The sequence below is a fragment of the Plodia interpunctella genome, chromosome 4 (assembly GCF_027563975.2).
Source record: "Plodia interpunctella isolate USDA-ARS_2022_Savannah chromosome 4, ilPloInte3.2, whole genome shotgun sequence".
In the NCBI taxonomy this organism is placed as follows: Eukaryota; Metazoa; Arthropoda; class Insecta; order Lepidoptera; family Pyralidae; genus Plodia; species Plodia interpunctella.
This window is the reverse complement of record NC_071297.1, coordinates 851,418-866,385: the sequence shown is the minus strand read 5'-3', so window position 1 is coordinate 866,385 and position 14,968 is coordinate 851,418. Positions and strand designations below refer to the sequence as shown.

The following is a 14,968-nucleotide window of genomic DNA, read 5'->3' as shown; positions in this document are numbered from 1 at the left end:
ATTTCATACTAATTTCTTTGGTGTCCGAACACTTTTAGGTTTTATTTAATTATTATTATCTTGAAAATGACATTAAAAATGCTAAGACATTAGGTTGAATAATATACAAGTTGAAATAAATACACTTGTGGAGAAAGAAGAATACTTCCATTTTTATTTTTAACTTTTTAACTATTGCAAAAATCCACAAACGCTTTCATGGCTTTATTAGAATAGATTAGTTAGTGACCCGAGGTCAAACACAAATTGGCGCGCGAAGTTACTTGCAACAGATAGTACCTAGTCTATATTGATTATGATTGAAAAGTTATAAAATAATGTAAACCTTCCAGCACTACAAATGTCTCAATGACAAGTTCTTGTTGTAGGTAGTTGGACACGTATGAAGTGAATTTTTGTCCAATATTTCTTTGTAAATTGTCTAAATTCGCTTATTATCTATCTAATTTAATTAAATATAAGTGTTCATTTTGTTTTATTTAATTCAAAACCGAATATAATCATACAGGTTGGTTATTGTTACTGAAATCAATGTTCACATACCGGACGTTTCAGGATACTTATATTGTAAATAAAATAAACAATGATTCAATTTTGCTAAACTAGTGTTGGATATAAATGTATTTAGATTTATAATTAAACTTTCACTTGTAATTTATTTTCCAATTTGCAATAAATAATACCAAAACATATTTAGGTTAGAATCTGTCAGGCAGAAGTTATATTGCTGAGTTTGTTTCGATGTTTTGTTTCAGCATGGCTAACATAGAACAGCCATGCTATACGCTCATCAACTTCCCGACGGATGCAGAGCCTTACAATGAAATGCAACTTAAACTTGACCTGGGTGAGTTGGCCAAATGCTGTGAATTTTCTTCAATCAAGTTTTATAACAGTGCATACAATATTTGTACATTGCCAATCTGACCCAATGTATACTACCATTTATTATATGTGGCCATATGTGCATGTGCATCTACTTATATCTATGTAGAAATTTAGAAAAAAAAAAGGTAAGTTGTAGTTTGTATTCTGGAGAAATATTATTTCATTTATATCTCATCAAACCATGGGGGAAATGGTCTCAAAATGTTACTCACTGGACTGGCATCCTCAACTAGAAAATAATAACAACCCTTTGACTTTGACAGAAAAGGGTGATACAAAGAAGAAGATCGAAGCCCTAAAGAAGACAATCAGCATTATCCTCTCTGGGGAGAAGATCCCCGGTCTCCTGATGATCATCATCCGGTTTGTGCTGCCACTGCAGGACCACACAATAAAGAAGCTGTTGCTGATCTTCTGGGAGATTGTTCCCAAGACAACAGCGGATGGAAAACTGATGCAGGAGATGATTCTCGTGTGTGATGCTTACAGAAAAGTGAGTAATGTTTTTAATGGCTCTGAATATTGACAAGAAAGTTCAGATGTTCACATGAATTTACTTTTTTCTTAATCTAATTTAAGTTTCTACCTTTCGTACATGCTATTAGGACTTGCAACACCCTAACGAGTTCATCCGCGGCTCCACACTTCGCTTCCTGTGCAAGCTTAAGGAACCGGAGCTGCTGGAGCCTCTGATGCCAGCTATTAGGGCCTGCCTCGACCACCGTCACTCCTATGTCAGGAGGAACGCTGTGCTGGCCATCTTTACTATCTATCGGTAAGTTTTGTTAAAGAAAGTGGCATTTTATTTACGCTACTGTGGTGGAATGATTGAAAGTAAATCTTGGCCTCTGACACTAGAAGATTTCCATTTCTTCTACGGTCTTGTATCAATTATCGTTGGCTGTCATGTCGTAGACCCTTGTGAACTGCATCCAATGGCATCTAGGGTTCTTGACATTTTCACATTAGCACGTGGTGTTTGTGGTTCAGAAGGCACGTTAATTATTGTTTTTTTTTTGTACTCAAAAACCATTCTTTTTTATGCTAGCCCTGAGTTTCGCGGCTTCACCCTATGGAGCCACGAACAACTACAATATGACAGACTTTTAACAAATAATACGTCGGCAGCAACTTCGAATTTTTAATCCCGGACGCCCCGGAGTTGGTGGCGTCGTTCCTGGAGAGTGAGCAGGACATGTCGTGCAAGCGCAACGCGTTCCTCATGTTGCTGCACGCGGAGCAGCAGCGCGCGCTGGACTTCCTCGCCGCGCGCCTCGACGCTGTGCTGGGCTTCGGCGACATCCTGCAGCTCGTCATCGTCGAGCTCATCTATAAGGCGAGCGGCATAAACACGCCTTGGCGTTAAATGTCCTTTTCTCACAATGTCCTTTCTCATAATGTCCTTTTCTCGAAATTTCCTTTCGCAGAATGTCCTTTCTCAAAATATCCTTTTCTCATAATGGCCTTTTCTCAAAATATCCTTGTGTGTTTTTGATGAAAATTTAGATAAGCAACTGATTAAAACAGTTTTTTTATTAAAAAGACGTTATGATATAAGGACATTATGAGAAACAGACATTGTAAGAAAAGGACATTTTGCGCCAAGACGCATAAACATTATACTGAGATTGATAACATTTTTTTCATATTCGTTAAAATGGACGCGACTAACTACTACCATTTAGAATTTAAGTGTCGATATTAACTTTTTGCGTCAGCGGCGGAGATGTCGCCACATATTGACCTTGAATTTTTCGAAAATATAATATATGTTGCCGTCAGGTGTGCCACGCGAATCCGTCAGAACGGTCCCGCTTCATCCGCACGGTGTACGGGCTCCTCAACTCCGCCAGCCCCGCCGTTCGCTACGAGGCCGCCGGCACTCTCGTCACTCTGTCCAGCGCTCCTGCCGCCATTAAGGTCAGTGGCTATTCATTTAACTTTATTGCAAAGATAATGGATATGGCGGACTTAGACTAAGATTTTTTCTTTCACTTTAGGGATAGAGTGATGTCGAGAATGTATGTAGGATTCACATTTGCATGTTTCACATAACCCAAAAAAAAATTTGTTCATGCTAACTTCCGTTAATATATAATTCTACTATGAATTTATGTGTCCAAAGCGCAAAAGAATAAAAAACACGACTGAATAATATTTTTTATTTTTTTATTATTAATTTGTGTTTGTTGAATCTTAATCTAGCGCAGTGGGAAAGAAGATGAGGTATTCGGTGCTATATACAAGCTCAATAAATGTCTATTTACTATTGCTTTGACTGTAGGATAAAATATTTGATAGTCTAATATGTAACATATCAAACAGCGTTAAAATTGTGTTTCACAGGTTTTGGATAAGGCTAACCGGCTAACTTTATATAACAGCTAATTTATTTGTCAGATAACAATACTTCATTTTATCAGAAACTGTCGAAACAGGTCCGAAATAAAATGTAATATGATGTTTATCAGGCCGCGGCGGCGTGTTACATCGACCTGATAGTGAAAGAGAGCGATAATAACGTGAAGCTGATCGTGGTGGGGCGGCTGGCGGCGCTGCGGGCGGAGGGCGGCGAGGCGGCTGCGCGTGCGCTGCCGGACTTGGCCATGGATGTGTTGCGCGTGCTGGCCGCCTCCGACCTCGACGTGTGGAGACATACGCTGCAGCTGGGTCAGTCTCTCTCTCTCTCTCTAACGGCGCGACTTAGCATGTGGTATGACGGTTCGCCAGTTAGAAACTTCTACGTTCTTTTACTTACGTTCTAAATTACTTGAATAGATCAATTTTGAAATGTTTAGTATTTTTTAGTTCACATTATAGTATAATTGAGTCGCTTTTTGACTTCGAGTCTTGGTGCGCCCCCCACTGTCATACGAGCTCTATATACTTTTTTCTTTTTAACACATTAAATTTTTTTCATGTGTCTGATTTGGTAGCATCTACTCTATTCAGTGAAAATGTTACCTCTCAGCACTGGACCTGGTGAGTTCCCGCCACGCGGAGGAGCTGGTGTCAGTGCTGCGCAAGGAGGCGACGCGGACGTCGAGCGCGGGCCACGAGGACGCGGGCAAGTGTCGCCAGCTGCTGGTGCGCGCCATGCACAGAGCTGCCCTCAAGGTTGGTCGTGTGCTATTTATTTCATTTGCTAGTGGCCCGTCCCGTCTTCGCTCGGTTGAAACTATAGTATTATACCTTTAGGAATCACACAATCTATTGGTGGAAACCGTATAAAAATCCGCCCGATAGTTTTTCAGTTTATCGCATTCATACAGACAGCTTTTATGTACTCTTAGCGTTTTTTTTTTTTTATAGATTTTGCCAACGGTTTATTGCTTTTTTTTTTAGTATGATAGTATGTTTTTTTCCGGCGTTCCCCAAGCGCAACACCTAGCTTGACGGGAAGATCTTCCATTTGTTGCTGCTCCCGCTACACTATATATTTCTTATTATCTCAACAACAAAAATGATACGTTATTGTTAGTTTTGCTTAGTCTAATTAGAGTTAAATAGAGGCTACCGAGAGTCAACAAAACAGTGACGTTTGTGAGGTGTGTATGTTATGTGCGCTTCACATCCGCAAAATAAAATTTTGTTCGAAAACTGAGCACACCACACCAAATGGCAAAGTACGGGCTTGCATTTTCACTTCTCACCATCCGGACGCAGCGAACCAATCACATTGCAGTGTGGTTGTCGTTGCGTCACAATGGCGCAATGTGATTGGTTCGCTGTGTCTCATTTCGAATCGATTCGATGGTGAGTAGTGAAATGCTAACTCGCTCTTCGCCCACAGCATCCCCAGCGACGAATTCGCACGCGTTAGCCCCCACCGCGGTATCTTATGACAGCTGTCACTCGTCACAGTTCCCGGAAGTGGCCGGCAGCGTGGCGCCGGCGCTGCTGGAGCTGCTCGGCGACGGCAGCGAGCCCGCCGCCGCCGACGTCATGCTGTTCCTGCGCGCGGCGCTGCAAGCCTTCCCGGAGCTCCGCGACCACATCTATCAGGTACACCCGCCGCCTTCCCGGAGCTCCGCGACCACATCTATCAGGTACACCCGCCGCCTTCCCGGAGCTCCGCGACCACATCTATCAGGTACACCCGCCGCCTTCCCGGAGCTCCGCGACCACATCTATCAGGTACACCCGCCGCCTTCCCGGAGCTCCGCGACCACATCTATCAGGTACACCCGCCGCCTTCCCGGAGCTCCGCGACCACATCTATCAGGTACACCCGCCGCCTTCCCGGAGCTCCGCGACCACATCTATCAGGTACACCCGCCGCCTTCCCGGAGCTCCGCGACCACATCTATCAGGTACACCCGCCGCCTTCCCGGAGCTCCGCGACCACATCTATCAGGTACACCCGCCGCCTTCCCGGAGCTCCGCGACCACATCTATCAGGTACACCCGCCGCCTTCCCGGAGCTCCGCGACCACATCTATCAGGTACACCCGCCGCCTTCCCGGAGCTCCGCGACCACATCTATCAGGTACACCCGCCGCCTTCCCGGAGCTCCGCGACCACATCTATCAGGTACACCCGCCGCCTTCCCGGAGCTCCGCGACCACATCTATCAGGTACACCCGCCGCCTTCCCGGAGCTCCGCGACCACATCTATCAGGTACAGCCGCCGCCGACGTCATGGTGCCATGCCTTCGCGGAGCTCCGGACAAACAGACATGCAGTCCACCTATGGTAAGCGTAGTTTGTAACACTATGTGTTTCACTAATTTCTCGCTTTCCTCCCCAGAAACTCCTGGAATCAGTGTCGAACATCCGCGTCGGTAAAATAGCACGCTCCGCGCTGTGGCTGCTGGCGGAGTTCGCTGACACGCCCGCCCGCGCCTCTGCAGCTTTGGACGTGTTGGCCAGCATCATTCCTAGCGTTTCTGGCAATGATCCGGAGAAGGTAAGATCGTTATCTCCTTCTTTCCTACAACAGTTTTTTTTCGAATCAGTGTCGATCATCCGTCGGGAAAGTAGCAGCACACTACGCGCTTTGCTGCTGCCGTACATCGATCGTTCTTGTATTAGCGAATCATAACAGATTCTATACCTATATATTTTCTTTATTATATTATATATTTTCTTAGTCATGCTGGTTTTTTTACAGATGTAATAATAAATGGTATTTTTAAAATTCCAACCACGTTTCTGCAATCACATAAAATTCTCATTATTGTCATGATAACGAATATATAGAAAAGAATATATCCTGAGGATTCAATTTATTCGTCAGTACATGCATTGCAACTTGACTTGATTGCACGTGAAAATTTCGACAAACGTAATAATATATTATCACACTAGTATTCAATTCAAATTCAAAATTCTTTATTCAATTTACGATGACATACATCACTTATTGACGTCAAAAAATTACTTAAACTAAGTCTACTGCCGGCTTCCAAAGCGCAGGTGAAGAAGAAGCGGCGCAACAAACTTCACCGCGGCCTTTTCTCCGAAGTACGACAATTAACAAATGTAGGTCTTATTTATACATAATATATTCGCAATGAAAATTATGCTGTGTCGTATATTCGTGTGACAGGAGCAGGAGACAGCGAAGAAAGAGGAGTGTTCAGCCCCGCGCCAGCTGGTCACCAGCGACGGCACCTACGCCACTCAGTCGGCTTTCAACTTGCCCACGTGAGTATTAATGAGGATTTTCCAGGGTGTTTTTTGGTCGTTTTTATAGATAACTAGATATTGCCTGGGGCTTCGCTCCCGTGGGAATTTTGACATAAAATATAGCCTATAGCAATCTTGGATAATGTGCCTTTTTAATGGTGAAAGATTTATTGAAATCGGTTCGGTACTTTCAAACATACAAACTCACAAAGTCACAAACGCTTACCTTTTTATAGTAACAGAGATGGTACGGATCTCTTGGACGCGAGTTTGATTTGTGGGTGGGTATTATTTTATTTTCTTGGAAAATTTATACTTAAGTGTATAAAAAAATTTGTAAATGGTGTAATTATTAAAGCTGATTAATTAAAGTATCGTGTTTGATTATTTAGATACTTTTGTACATTTTGAAAATAATAATTTCAAAAAATCTGATATCGAGCGGGAATTGTACCCTCGTATAAAGAATGTGCGACATTAATTCAAATTTTCAAATTCAAATTTCTTTATTCAATTTGTGGCACGAGTAGGATTCGATCCACATGCGGGCGTCTTAACCATTACACCACCACCGCTTCAGTATTACATTAGTCTTAACCTATTGTTAGTAACATAACACTTTTGCACAGTGAAATAGCAATTTGTCCCCTGTCCACTGTCCAGGTCGACCGGCAGCAAGAGGTCGGGCCCCGCGCTGTGGCAGACGCTGTCGGAGGGCGAGGGCTTCACAGCCGCGTGCGTGTGGTCGGCGCTGGCCAAGCTGGCGCTGCGACTGCCGGCCGCCCGCGACTCCGCCCGCGCTATGCATCTCGCCGCGGCGTTGCTCGCCTCCCACAAGATCAACCAAGGTTTGTTCATCGTCATAGTGTTCGAGTGTGCTAAGAATCCCTCCGGAATATGTGTTATATTAATAATTTCTCTAAATTTTATTTGACATTTTTCAATTTTTTTAAATCAGTATGTGTATTAATGTTTTTATTTTTATTGCTTTTCATAATTGTTTATTACACATGTCAGATTTAATTCAAGCTGCCTAAAGGCGTCTGACATGACTGGTACGACTACCCACTGCCATCTAGTGGTGGGTAGTCGCAAGGTTTGTTTGTAAACGATATGTTTGTTGAATGTCTTGTCCCTCTAGCTAGCTATGGTACACATTACCTACCACACAACTTGTACTTTCTGTGTATTTTGTCCCTTCTAGCGTGCATGATAGGGACCAATACTGTTTAAATGAGTTTCTTTTATTTCTTCTCAAATACTAGTAGTTTGTAGCTTTATTTATATTTAGGAAAACTTACAGCTAAAGAAAAAATAAATAAAAATTGAAGTCAAAATACAGGGGAGCATATAATTTAAGTTAGAATATTACTTGAAAAAAAGTGCCTATGAAGATTTTATATCTGACTAAAATTCTTTGTCTTTGAATTTAATCCAATTAGTTAACTTTATACGAGGAAAAATAGGACAACGATATACCCACGTCCTTTAATCGCGCGAATTAATCGTATTCACAACATACAAATAAACTTGCAGCTAACAACAGCGGTTCCCAAGCGGCTCTGACGGCAGACGATACAGAACACGCGGCCATTTGCCTATCGGCGGCTTGTAAACGCCCGGCCGTGGTTCAAAAGGCTCTATTGGAGTCGTCTCGAGGAGCTTTAGCTGCTTTACTGGCGTTACCTGACGCCGCGGCGCCGCAGTTGTTGCCCGACGCCAATAAGGTAGGTTAATTAGGTCAACCTCGTGTTTTGAGAAATACTATACAATTTAAAATTTTACGTGAAAAAGTTTAATTTATGATTACAAATGCGTTGACTTTGTTATTTGCTTAGTTCTCATGTTAACTTAATAATTTCACTATTTATTTCTCTAGTTTGATTATATTTTGGTGATTTGTATCCCAGTTTCTCACGTCATTCTTAGTCATTCTTATTTAGAACCCTAATCAGTTCGTCATTCCATCTCGTCTAATATTTACTTGCCCTAAATATGTTCACGCAATCAGGATCGGTAGAGCATCAACTCTGTGCATTCTTATTCAATATCTATAAATATGTGACAGATGAAAATATCTGATTGTTACAGGAGGAGCCAAAGAAAACTGATCGCATTGTATCAGTGGAGACGGGAATACAGTTCTTGGCGCTACAGGGCGCGGGCGCGGCCTCTACCCACCACGATATGTTTGAGCTTTCCTTATCCAAGGCTTTGCAAGGTATATATGTAAATTTTGTCAATATTTGATCTCGTTTGCTGTACATAATTCATTGCTGGCATTCATTCGGCATTTCTTCTCAGCAGTGGTCGTTCCGAAATGCCAGTAGTTTGTAGCTTGTGAGAAATAACTACAAATATAAAAATTGACGAGAAAAAGTGCCTGTGAAGGTCTAATTTCTGAATAAATGATTTGAATTTGAATTTGCTTACTTCGTAATCGGCTCCCAACGTGGGAACTCGTCAATTACAACATGGACATGGTTTCACGAATTTAATGCTTGATAATAAAAGCTTGTGGCAAAAATGTAATTTTAGTAATAATACTTGATTGAAATGGATTTGTTATACATGTCATGCACACATGCTTTTTAACTTATTTTTGAAAATAATAATGAGATGAAACAATACTTTATTTCCCAAAAGTAACATAACATCCCTTCATTAGCTCCCAACGCGTCACAGGGCCTTGTGAGCGCCCCCCAACCCCGCTATTAATCTTCCCCCCCCCCATCACGTCTGCCCTGCATTCGATATTCGACTATAAGAACCAATTAGTTACCACAATACAGGAACGATATACTGCACTTTAGGGTTATTGTGGGAATTATAATAAAAATATCGATACGAGTTACTAGTACGTAGGTGTAAGGTAGTTTGCTGGAGATTGAAACTAATGGTATGATATGGATGGAATAGAATTATTTCCTTTGGCAATATAAATGAATCAATCGCAACACTTATTTCTGCAGTAGGCATGATCGTGTATCGTAAATATATGCGCGCGTCGTTTGGCAACTCCTTTGTAGACGCTCCAACGTCAGCGACGCGGATGTCTCGTCTTTCACATTGGTTTATTAGCGACTGCATAAAATACTTCCTTATGCGGGGACGCAGCCACGGTAGTCTCCTGTTACATTTCACACGTTACACGCAGCAATCAGTCAGACAGTGCGGTAACAGCAGGATTGTCGCCAGGCCGCAGCTCCAAGCTGGGGGCGCCGGAGCGCGGCAAGCTGTGGAAGGTGGCGCAGCTGACCGGCTTCTCCGACCCCGTGTACGCGGAGGCGATCGTGTCCGTCAACCAGTACGACATCGTGCTGGATGTGCTCATCGTCAACCAGACCGGTGAGTTTGTGTGTTCTCCCGAGGAATTTGTGTAAAAAAAAAATAATTTTTTTTTCGCTCATACAGCACTGTTTATTTAGGAAGTTTGAGGGGGATTACCCCCTAATTTCCTAAAGTACTGAACTAATTTCAAAAATTCTCATTAGAAAGGCACATTATCCAAGATTACTATAACCTATATTTTATCTCAAAATTCCCACGGGAGCGAAGCGCCGGGCAACGTCTAGTAACTAAATAAAAAGGATTCGTGCTAAGTTTATTTAATATGACTTATGTAGTCATGAGTTGGAAAGTAGCAAATTGAAGCTGTGTCCTATTAAATCAGACGACACCCTGCAAAACTGCACGGTGGAGCTGGCGACGCTGGGCGACCTGCGGCTGGTGGAGCGGCCGGCGGCGGCGGTGCTGGCGCCGCGAGCGCACGCCAGCATCCGCGCGCACGTCAAGGTCGCCTCCACAGAGAACGCCGTCATCTTCGGCAACATCGGTGAGCTGTTTGGATTGTTTGACTCGTGTTTCTCCATCACCACCAGAAATTTATCACAGGCTATCTTTCGCCCGCGTGTATTTCGCATGCTTGCATTATTTTTCTATGATAAAAAGTACTCTAATGTCCGTCCTCGTACTTCAAACTATATGTATATTAAATTTCATAAATATTGGTTGAGTAGATAAAGCGGAAGAAGTAACGAACAAAATTATTTTCACATTTATAATATTACTTGTACACATCTTTTCTCAAAAAATATAACGTTTTTTTAAAAAAACGGAGCCTTATAATTGTTTAGCTTACAAAGGAAAACCTATAAGAAATTATATAAATTGAAAATAAAATATTAATTATAAACTTTTTAAGAAAATTTGTTCATTAAAACATCACTTTTATTTTTTACACTAACATCGGTCTTCGCGGCAACGTTGCAGACCCGAATGCAACCGCGAAAATGAAAGATTGACATTACTCTTCTTTACAGTGTACGAAGTGAGCAGCGCTTCGATGGACCGCGGCGTCGTCGTACTGAACGACATTCACATCGACATCGTGGACTACATTCAACCGGCAGTCTGTAGCGATGCCGACTTCAGACAGATGTGGGCAGAGTTCGAATGGGAGAACAAGGTATAGACACCAATTTTTTTTAATTATGCAAAAAAAAATGGGGCTCTCAGTACCTATTACTGATAATATGTGCATAGTCAAAACATAAAAAATCGAAATCCAAAATTTATCAAAAAAAAATATAATAATTGGTTATAATACTTAGAGTTATAATACCTTACTACTACGTAAAGGAAGGTTCAGTGCAGTGGTTCACACAAAGTCGATTTCCATTGATAAATTCTGGCAATTATTTTTTATTTATTTATTTTTGCCTATGCCAGGGTAATTGTACGGGAGAGCGAGAAAACACGATAAACTATGAATTTGAATAATTGAAGTTTCAAACTACGTCCATAAATTCATTGATATTTTGGGATAAAAGCAAACCTCAATAACTTTGGTGATAAACGATAATATTCAATTTTGATTTCTCACATGTATTAATAGGGTCTTTAATATTAACCTTTAATTTGCCTTTAATGTTTTTGGCATAATTAAAAAATATTATTTATAAGTACTGGTAATTAAATTAAATTATGTTGACTTTTCCCAAATAACAATGAATTTATCAAATATCACATACAAGCAATCGGCGGGAATATTAGTATCTGTCATTGTTAGAAAAAATATTTAAATCTAGAATACCACAACAACTTTCTTTTTTATCGGTGGCCAGTAAAACATTAATCCAGGACAAAGAAAAAGTAGAGTTAAGTAATAATTAAGTCCAATTGTATATATTTGTTTGTAATTTGTGGAGTAAAATGTTGAATAAATATAACTATACGTAAAATATATATTGATAGTTTCATAAGATTAAACAATTTTTTAATGTCGTCAGAGAGGTCTTGTTTTATTCAAAGCGTGTAAAAATACTCATGTCCGTGTAGTATACCGTTGTGGAGTCCCCTCGTTGGAAGTCGACCCAGGGTGCACCATCAGATCTTGCTTTTAATAATAGATTGTCGTGGAAACTGAAGGGTCGTGGAAACTTTCAACTTTGTAGGACAAGCGGAGTAGGTGACATTTAACATGCAAGATTTGATTACAGACAGACATCCATACTAATATTATAAATGCGAAAGTCTTTCTGTTCCGCTTTCGCGACTAAACCGCTGGACCTATTTTGATGAAATTTGGAATGCATATAGTTAAAGGCCCCCGTTCAAACATAAGGTAGTATTTTTGACTAAAATGACTAAAATGGGGCGTGAAAGATTGTGTTCCGCTTTCGCAGAATAACTCATGCGGGCGAAGCCGCAGGCAAAAGCTAGTGTGAAATAAAATACTTAAATATAATAATAATAATAGAAAACTTGTCATACATATGTATGTACATTCATCATACATACATCACATTAGTAGTCGTAACTTCATCGAATCCAAAACCAGATTTAATGTAGCGTTTAACGTAAATCTGCATCGTCAGACTATATTTTAGCCTGACTATCCAGAACGATAAGAATATATGGATTGTGATAATTTTTCTCTTTGCAGGTGGCTGTTAATACGAATATCACGGATCTTAGAGAATATCTGGAGCATTTGTTGATGTCCACTAACATGAAGTGCCTCACCCCTGATAAGGTTCGTCTGCTCTTGTCAAAACTTTTGTATGTTTTTATGAATAGCAGGGATAAAGTTTTTTTCATTGTTAGCAATTAATAAATTTTGCTACGGAAAAGACGGAAGGCTCCGTTTTTATTTGGATCAAATATGACTTTTCTAACTTATTTTCTTTGGGTCGAAAACAAACACATTATTTATTTGAGACAAATTACATTATTTTATTTCAGTAAGTAGCTGTATTAGAGGGCTTAGTGCGGGTTTGCATTTCACTTCTATTATTTATTTATTTAAATACACATAACAAATTGTAGTAAAACTATACATAGTAGTAAAATTATAAGGTTACGATCTACACTACAATTCGAAAACAGTGTTCATACAAAGACCATATAAGAAAAATGCAAACAATTAAGAAATATGTGATAATGATATATAGATAAATATTAACTAAGACATTTTGGTTTACAAAATCATAGACAAGATAAACATTAACTGAGAATTTCAATAGGCTTTTTACCGGGTAAAAAATAAAATGTTTGAAGTATCTTAAATATTCACACACAATAATTTAAAGTCACTTTAATTGATCAATTTTATGATTTACTATTTTTAATTATCATTTAGGTTATATTAGGAATGCTTATTGACTCAATGTGGGATATTGAAATAGTGACGTCACTACGACATCACTGTCATACATACATACATCTCACTATACTATATAATCATACATACATAGAAGTGAAGCGTTATAATAGTGAGACATTGTTCGCCAGGCCCTGTCGGGTCAGTGCGGGTTCATGGCGGCGAACCTGTACGCGCGCTCGGTGTTCGGCGAGGACGCGCTCGCCAACCTCAGCATCGAGGTCGCGCCGCACCGCGCCGCGCCCGTCGGCGGCCACGTCCGCATCCGCGCCAAGAGCCAGGGTATGGCGCTAAGTTTGGGAGACAAGATCAACCTGATGCAGAAAACGCCAATTCAGAAACCAGCGCAGAATCCTGTGCCCACACCCGCGTAAACGTGGAGTACGGTAACATACGCCACATTATAATAAATATATAGATAACACACTACAGTCTGTAAAGAGTAAAATAACAGATATACTGCATTTTTTTTTTCAAAATCAAAATATTCAGAAATTAGGCCTTCACAGGCACAGTTTCACGTCATGTTCTAAATTAAATGATATTCATCAAAGCTACAAACTACTAGCATTTCGGAACGACCACTGCTGAGAAGAAATGCCGAAAGAATGAATGCGATTTGACAAAATGTTTTTCTTATTCAAATGTTTATGACTCAATAGTCACTTTTTAACATGAAATAAAATTGGATTTCTCAACACGTGTGTACAATCAAACGAACAGACGTCATAGAATAATATATTTTTAACCATTTCTCGTGTTTATACTTACTGTTTAGTTTTATCTTGAATTCTTTTATTATAATATTGAAAACATAGAATAATTATTATCATAAAGTATTGTTTCTATTTTCTTAAGTACTATTAGTTGTTAGATAAATAAAATTGGCAAATAAATATTCTGATTGATTATGTTATATCATATTTTATTCATTTTTGTCCCAAAAGTATAGTCTGATATACTAATTATCGTCAAAGGATCTACATACATTTATATCAAACTAGAGGCTCATCCCGGCTTCGCTCGGGAAAAATCATAATAAATTATACATCTAACCTTCCTTAGGAATCGCACTATCTATTGGTGAAAACCGTACAAAAATCCGTCCGGTAGTTTTTGAGTTTAGACGCGACTTATATATATAATAGTAGTAGCGGGCGTAGTCGCTAGCTATCTGGATGGGTTCAATTTCGAGCGCGGGCAAATATTTGTACCTGTGATCACAAATATTTGTCTGCGGCTCTGGGTGTTTTTGTCCATCGGATCCGCGACACAAGCTTGGTACTTAGCGTGGGCCGTTGAGTGTTGTCCATATATTAGTTATTTATATACACTAAACATACACTATATATATATGAATATTAAAGACTACACACTATATATAAATATTAAATACCCTATTATATCATGTGAGAAATCAAAATTGAATATTGAGGTTTGCGTTTATCCCAAAATATCAATGAATTTATGGACGTAGTTTGAAACTTCAATTATTTCAATTCACTAGTGTATCGTGTCAGTGAGAGGCTGTCGCGTGCATTATGACCCAGGCATAGTCAAAAAATAAAGAAATATAAAAAAGAATTGCATTTATCAATGGAAATCGACTTTGTGTGAATCGCTGCATTGTACCTTGTATGAAGCGTAGTAGTCAGATGGCACACTCCAAGTATTATAACCAATTTTTTTTTTTTTTGGGATAAATTTTGGATTTCGATTTTTTTTATGTTTTGACTATGCACATATTATCAGTAATAGGTACTGAGAGCCCCATTTTATGTTTTG

At 39.9% G+C, this 14,968-nt stretch overlaps 1 protein-coding gene across 1 annotated transcript; it reads left to right on the top strand.

The window, feature by feature from the left end:
• Window positions 1-347: 347 nt before the first annotated feature.
• betaCOP (Coat Protein (coatomer) beta) lies at window positions 348-14,099 on the top strand. Its single transcript, XM_053744626.2, has 19 exons — window positions 348-508; window positions 756-847; window positions 1,152-1,381; window positions 1,494-1,663; window positions 2,017-2,224; window positions 2,671-2,808; window positions 3,360-3,558; window positions 3,860-4,005; window positions 4,753-4,893; window positions 5,639-5,797; window positions 6,440-6,537; window positions 7,183-7,367; window positions 8,056-8,246; window positions 8,611-8,740; window positions 9,718-9,867; window positions 10,193-10,354; window positions 10,842-10,987; window positions 12,467-12,556; window positions 13,315-14,099. The coding sequence occupies exons 2-19, from the start codon at window positions 757-759 to the stop codon at window positions 13,555-13,557; spliced, it is 2,877 nt and encodes a 958-aa protein (XP_053600601.1). The 5' UTR covers window positions 348-508; window position 756; the 3' UTR covers window positions 13,558-14,099.
• The last annotated feature ends 869 nt before the right edge of the window (window positions 14,100-14,968 follow it).

Excerpts from the sequence above, each read along its gene's own strand:
- betaCOP (XM_053744626.2), top strand. The coding sequence starts at position 757 with ATGGCTAACATAGAACAGCCATGCTATACGCTCATCAACTTCCCGACG. Across the intron at positions 4,894-5,638 it reads TCCGCGACCACATCTATCAG|AAACTCCTGGAATCAGTGTC; the intron begins GTACACCCGCCG and ends TTTCCTCCCCAG. Across the intron at positions 5,798-6,439 it reads CTGGCAATGATCCGGAGAAG|GAGCAGGAGACAGCGAAGAA; the intron begins GTAAGATCGTTA and ends TTCGTGTGACAG.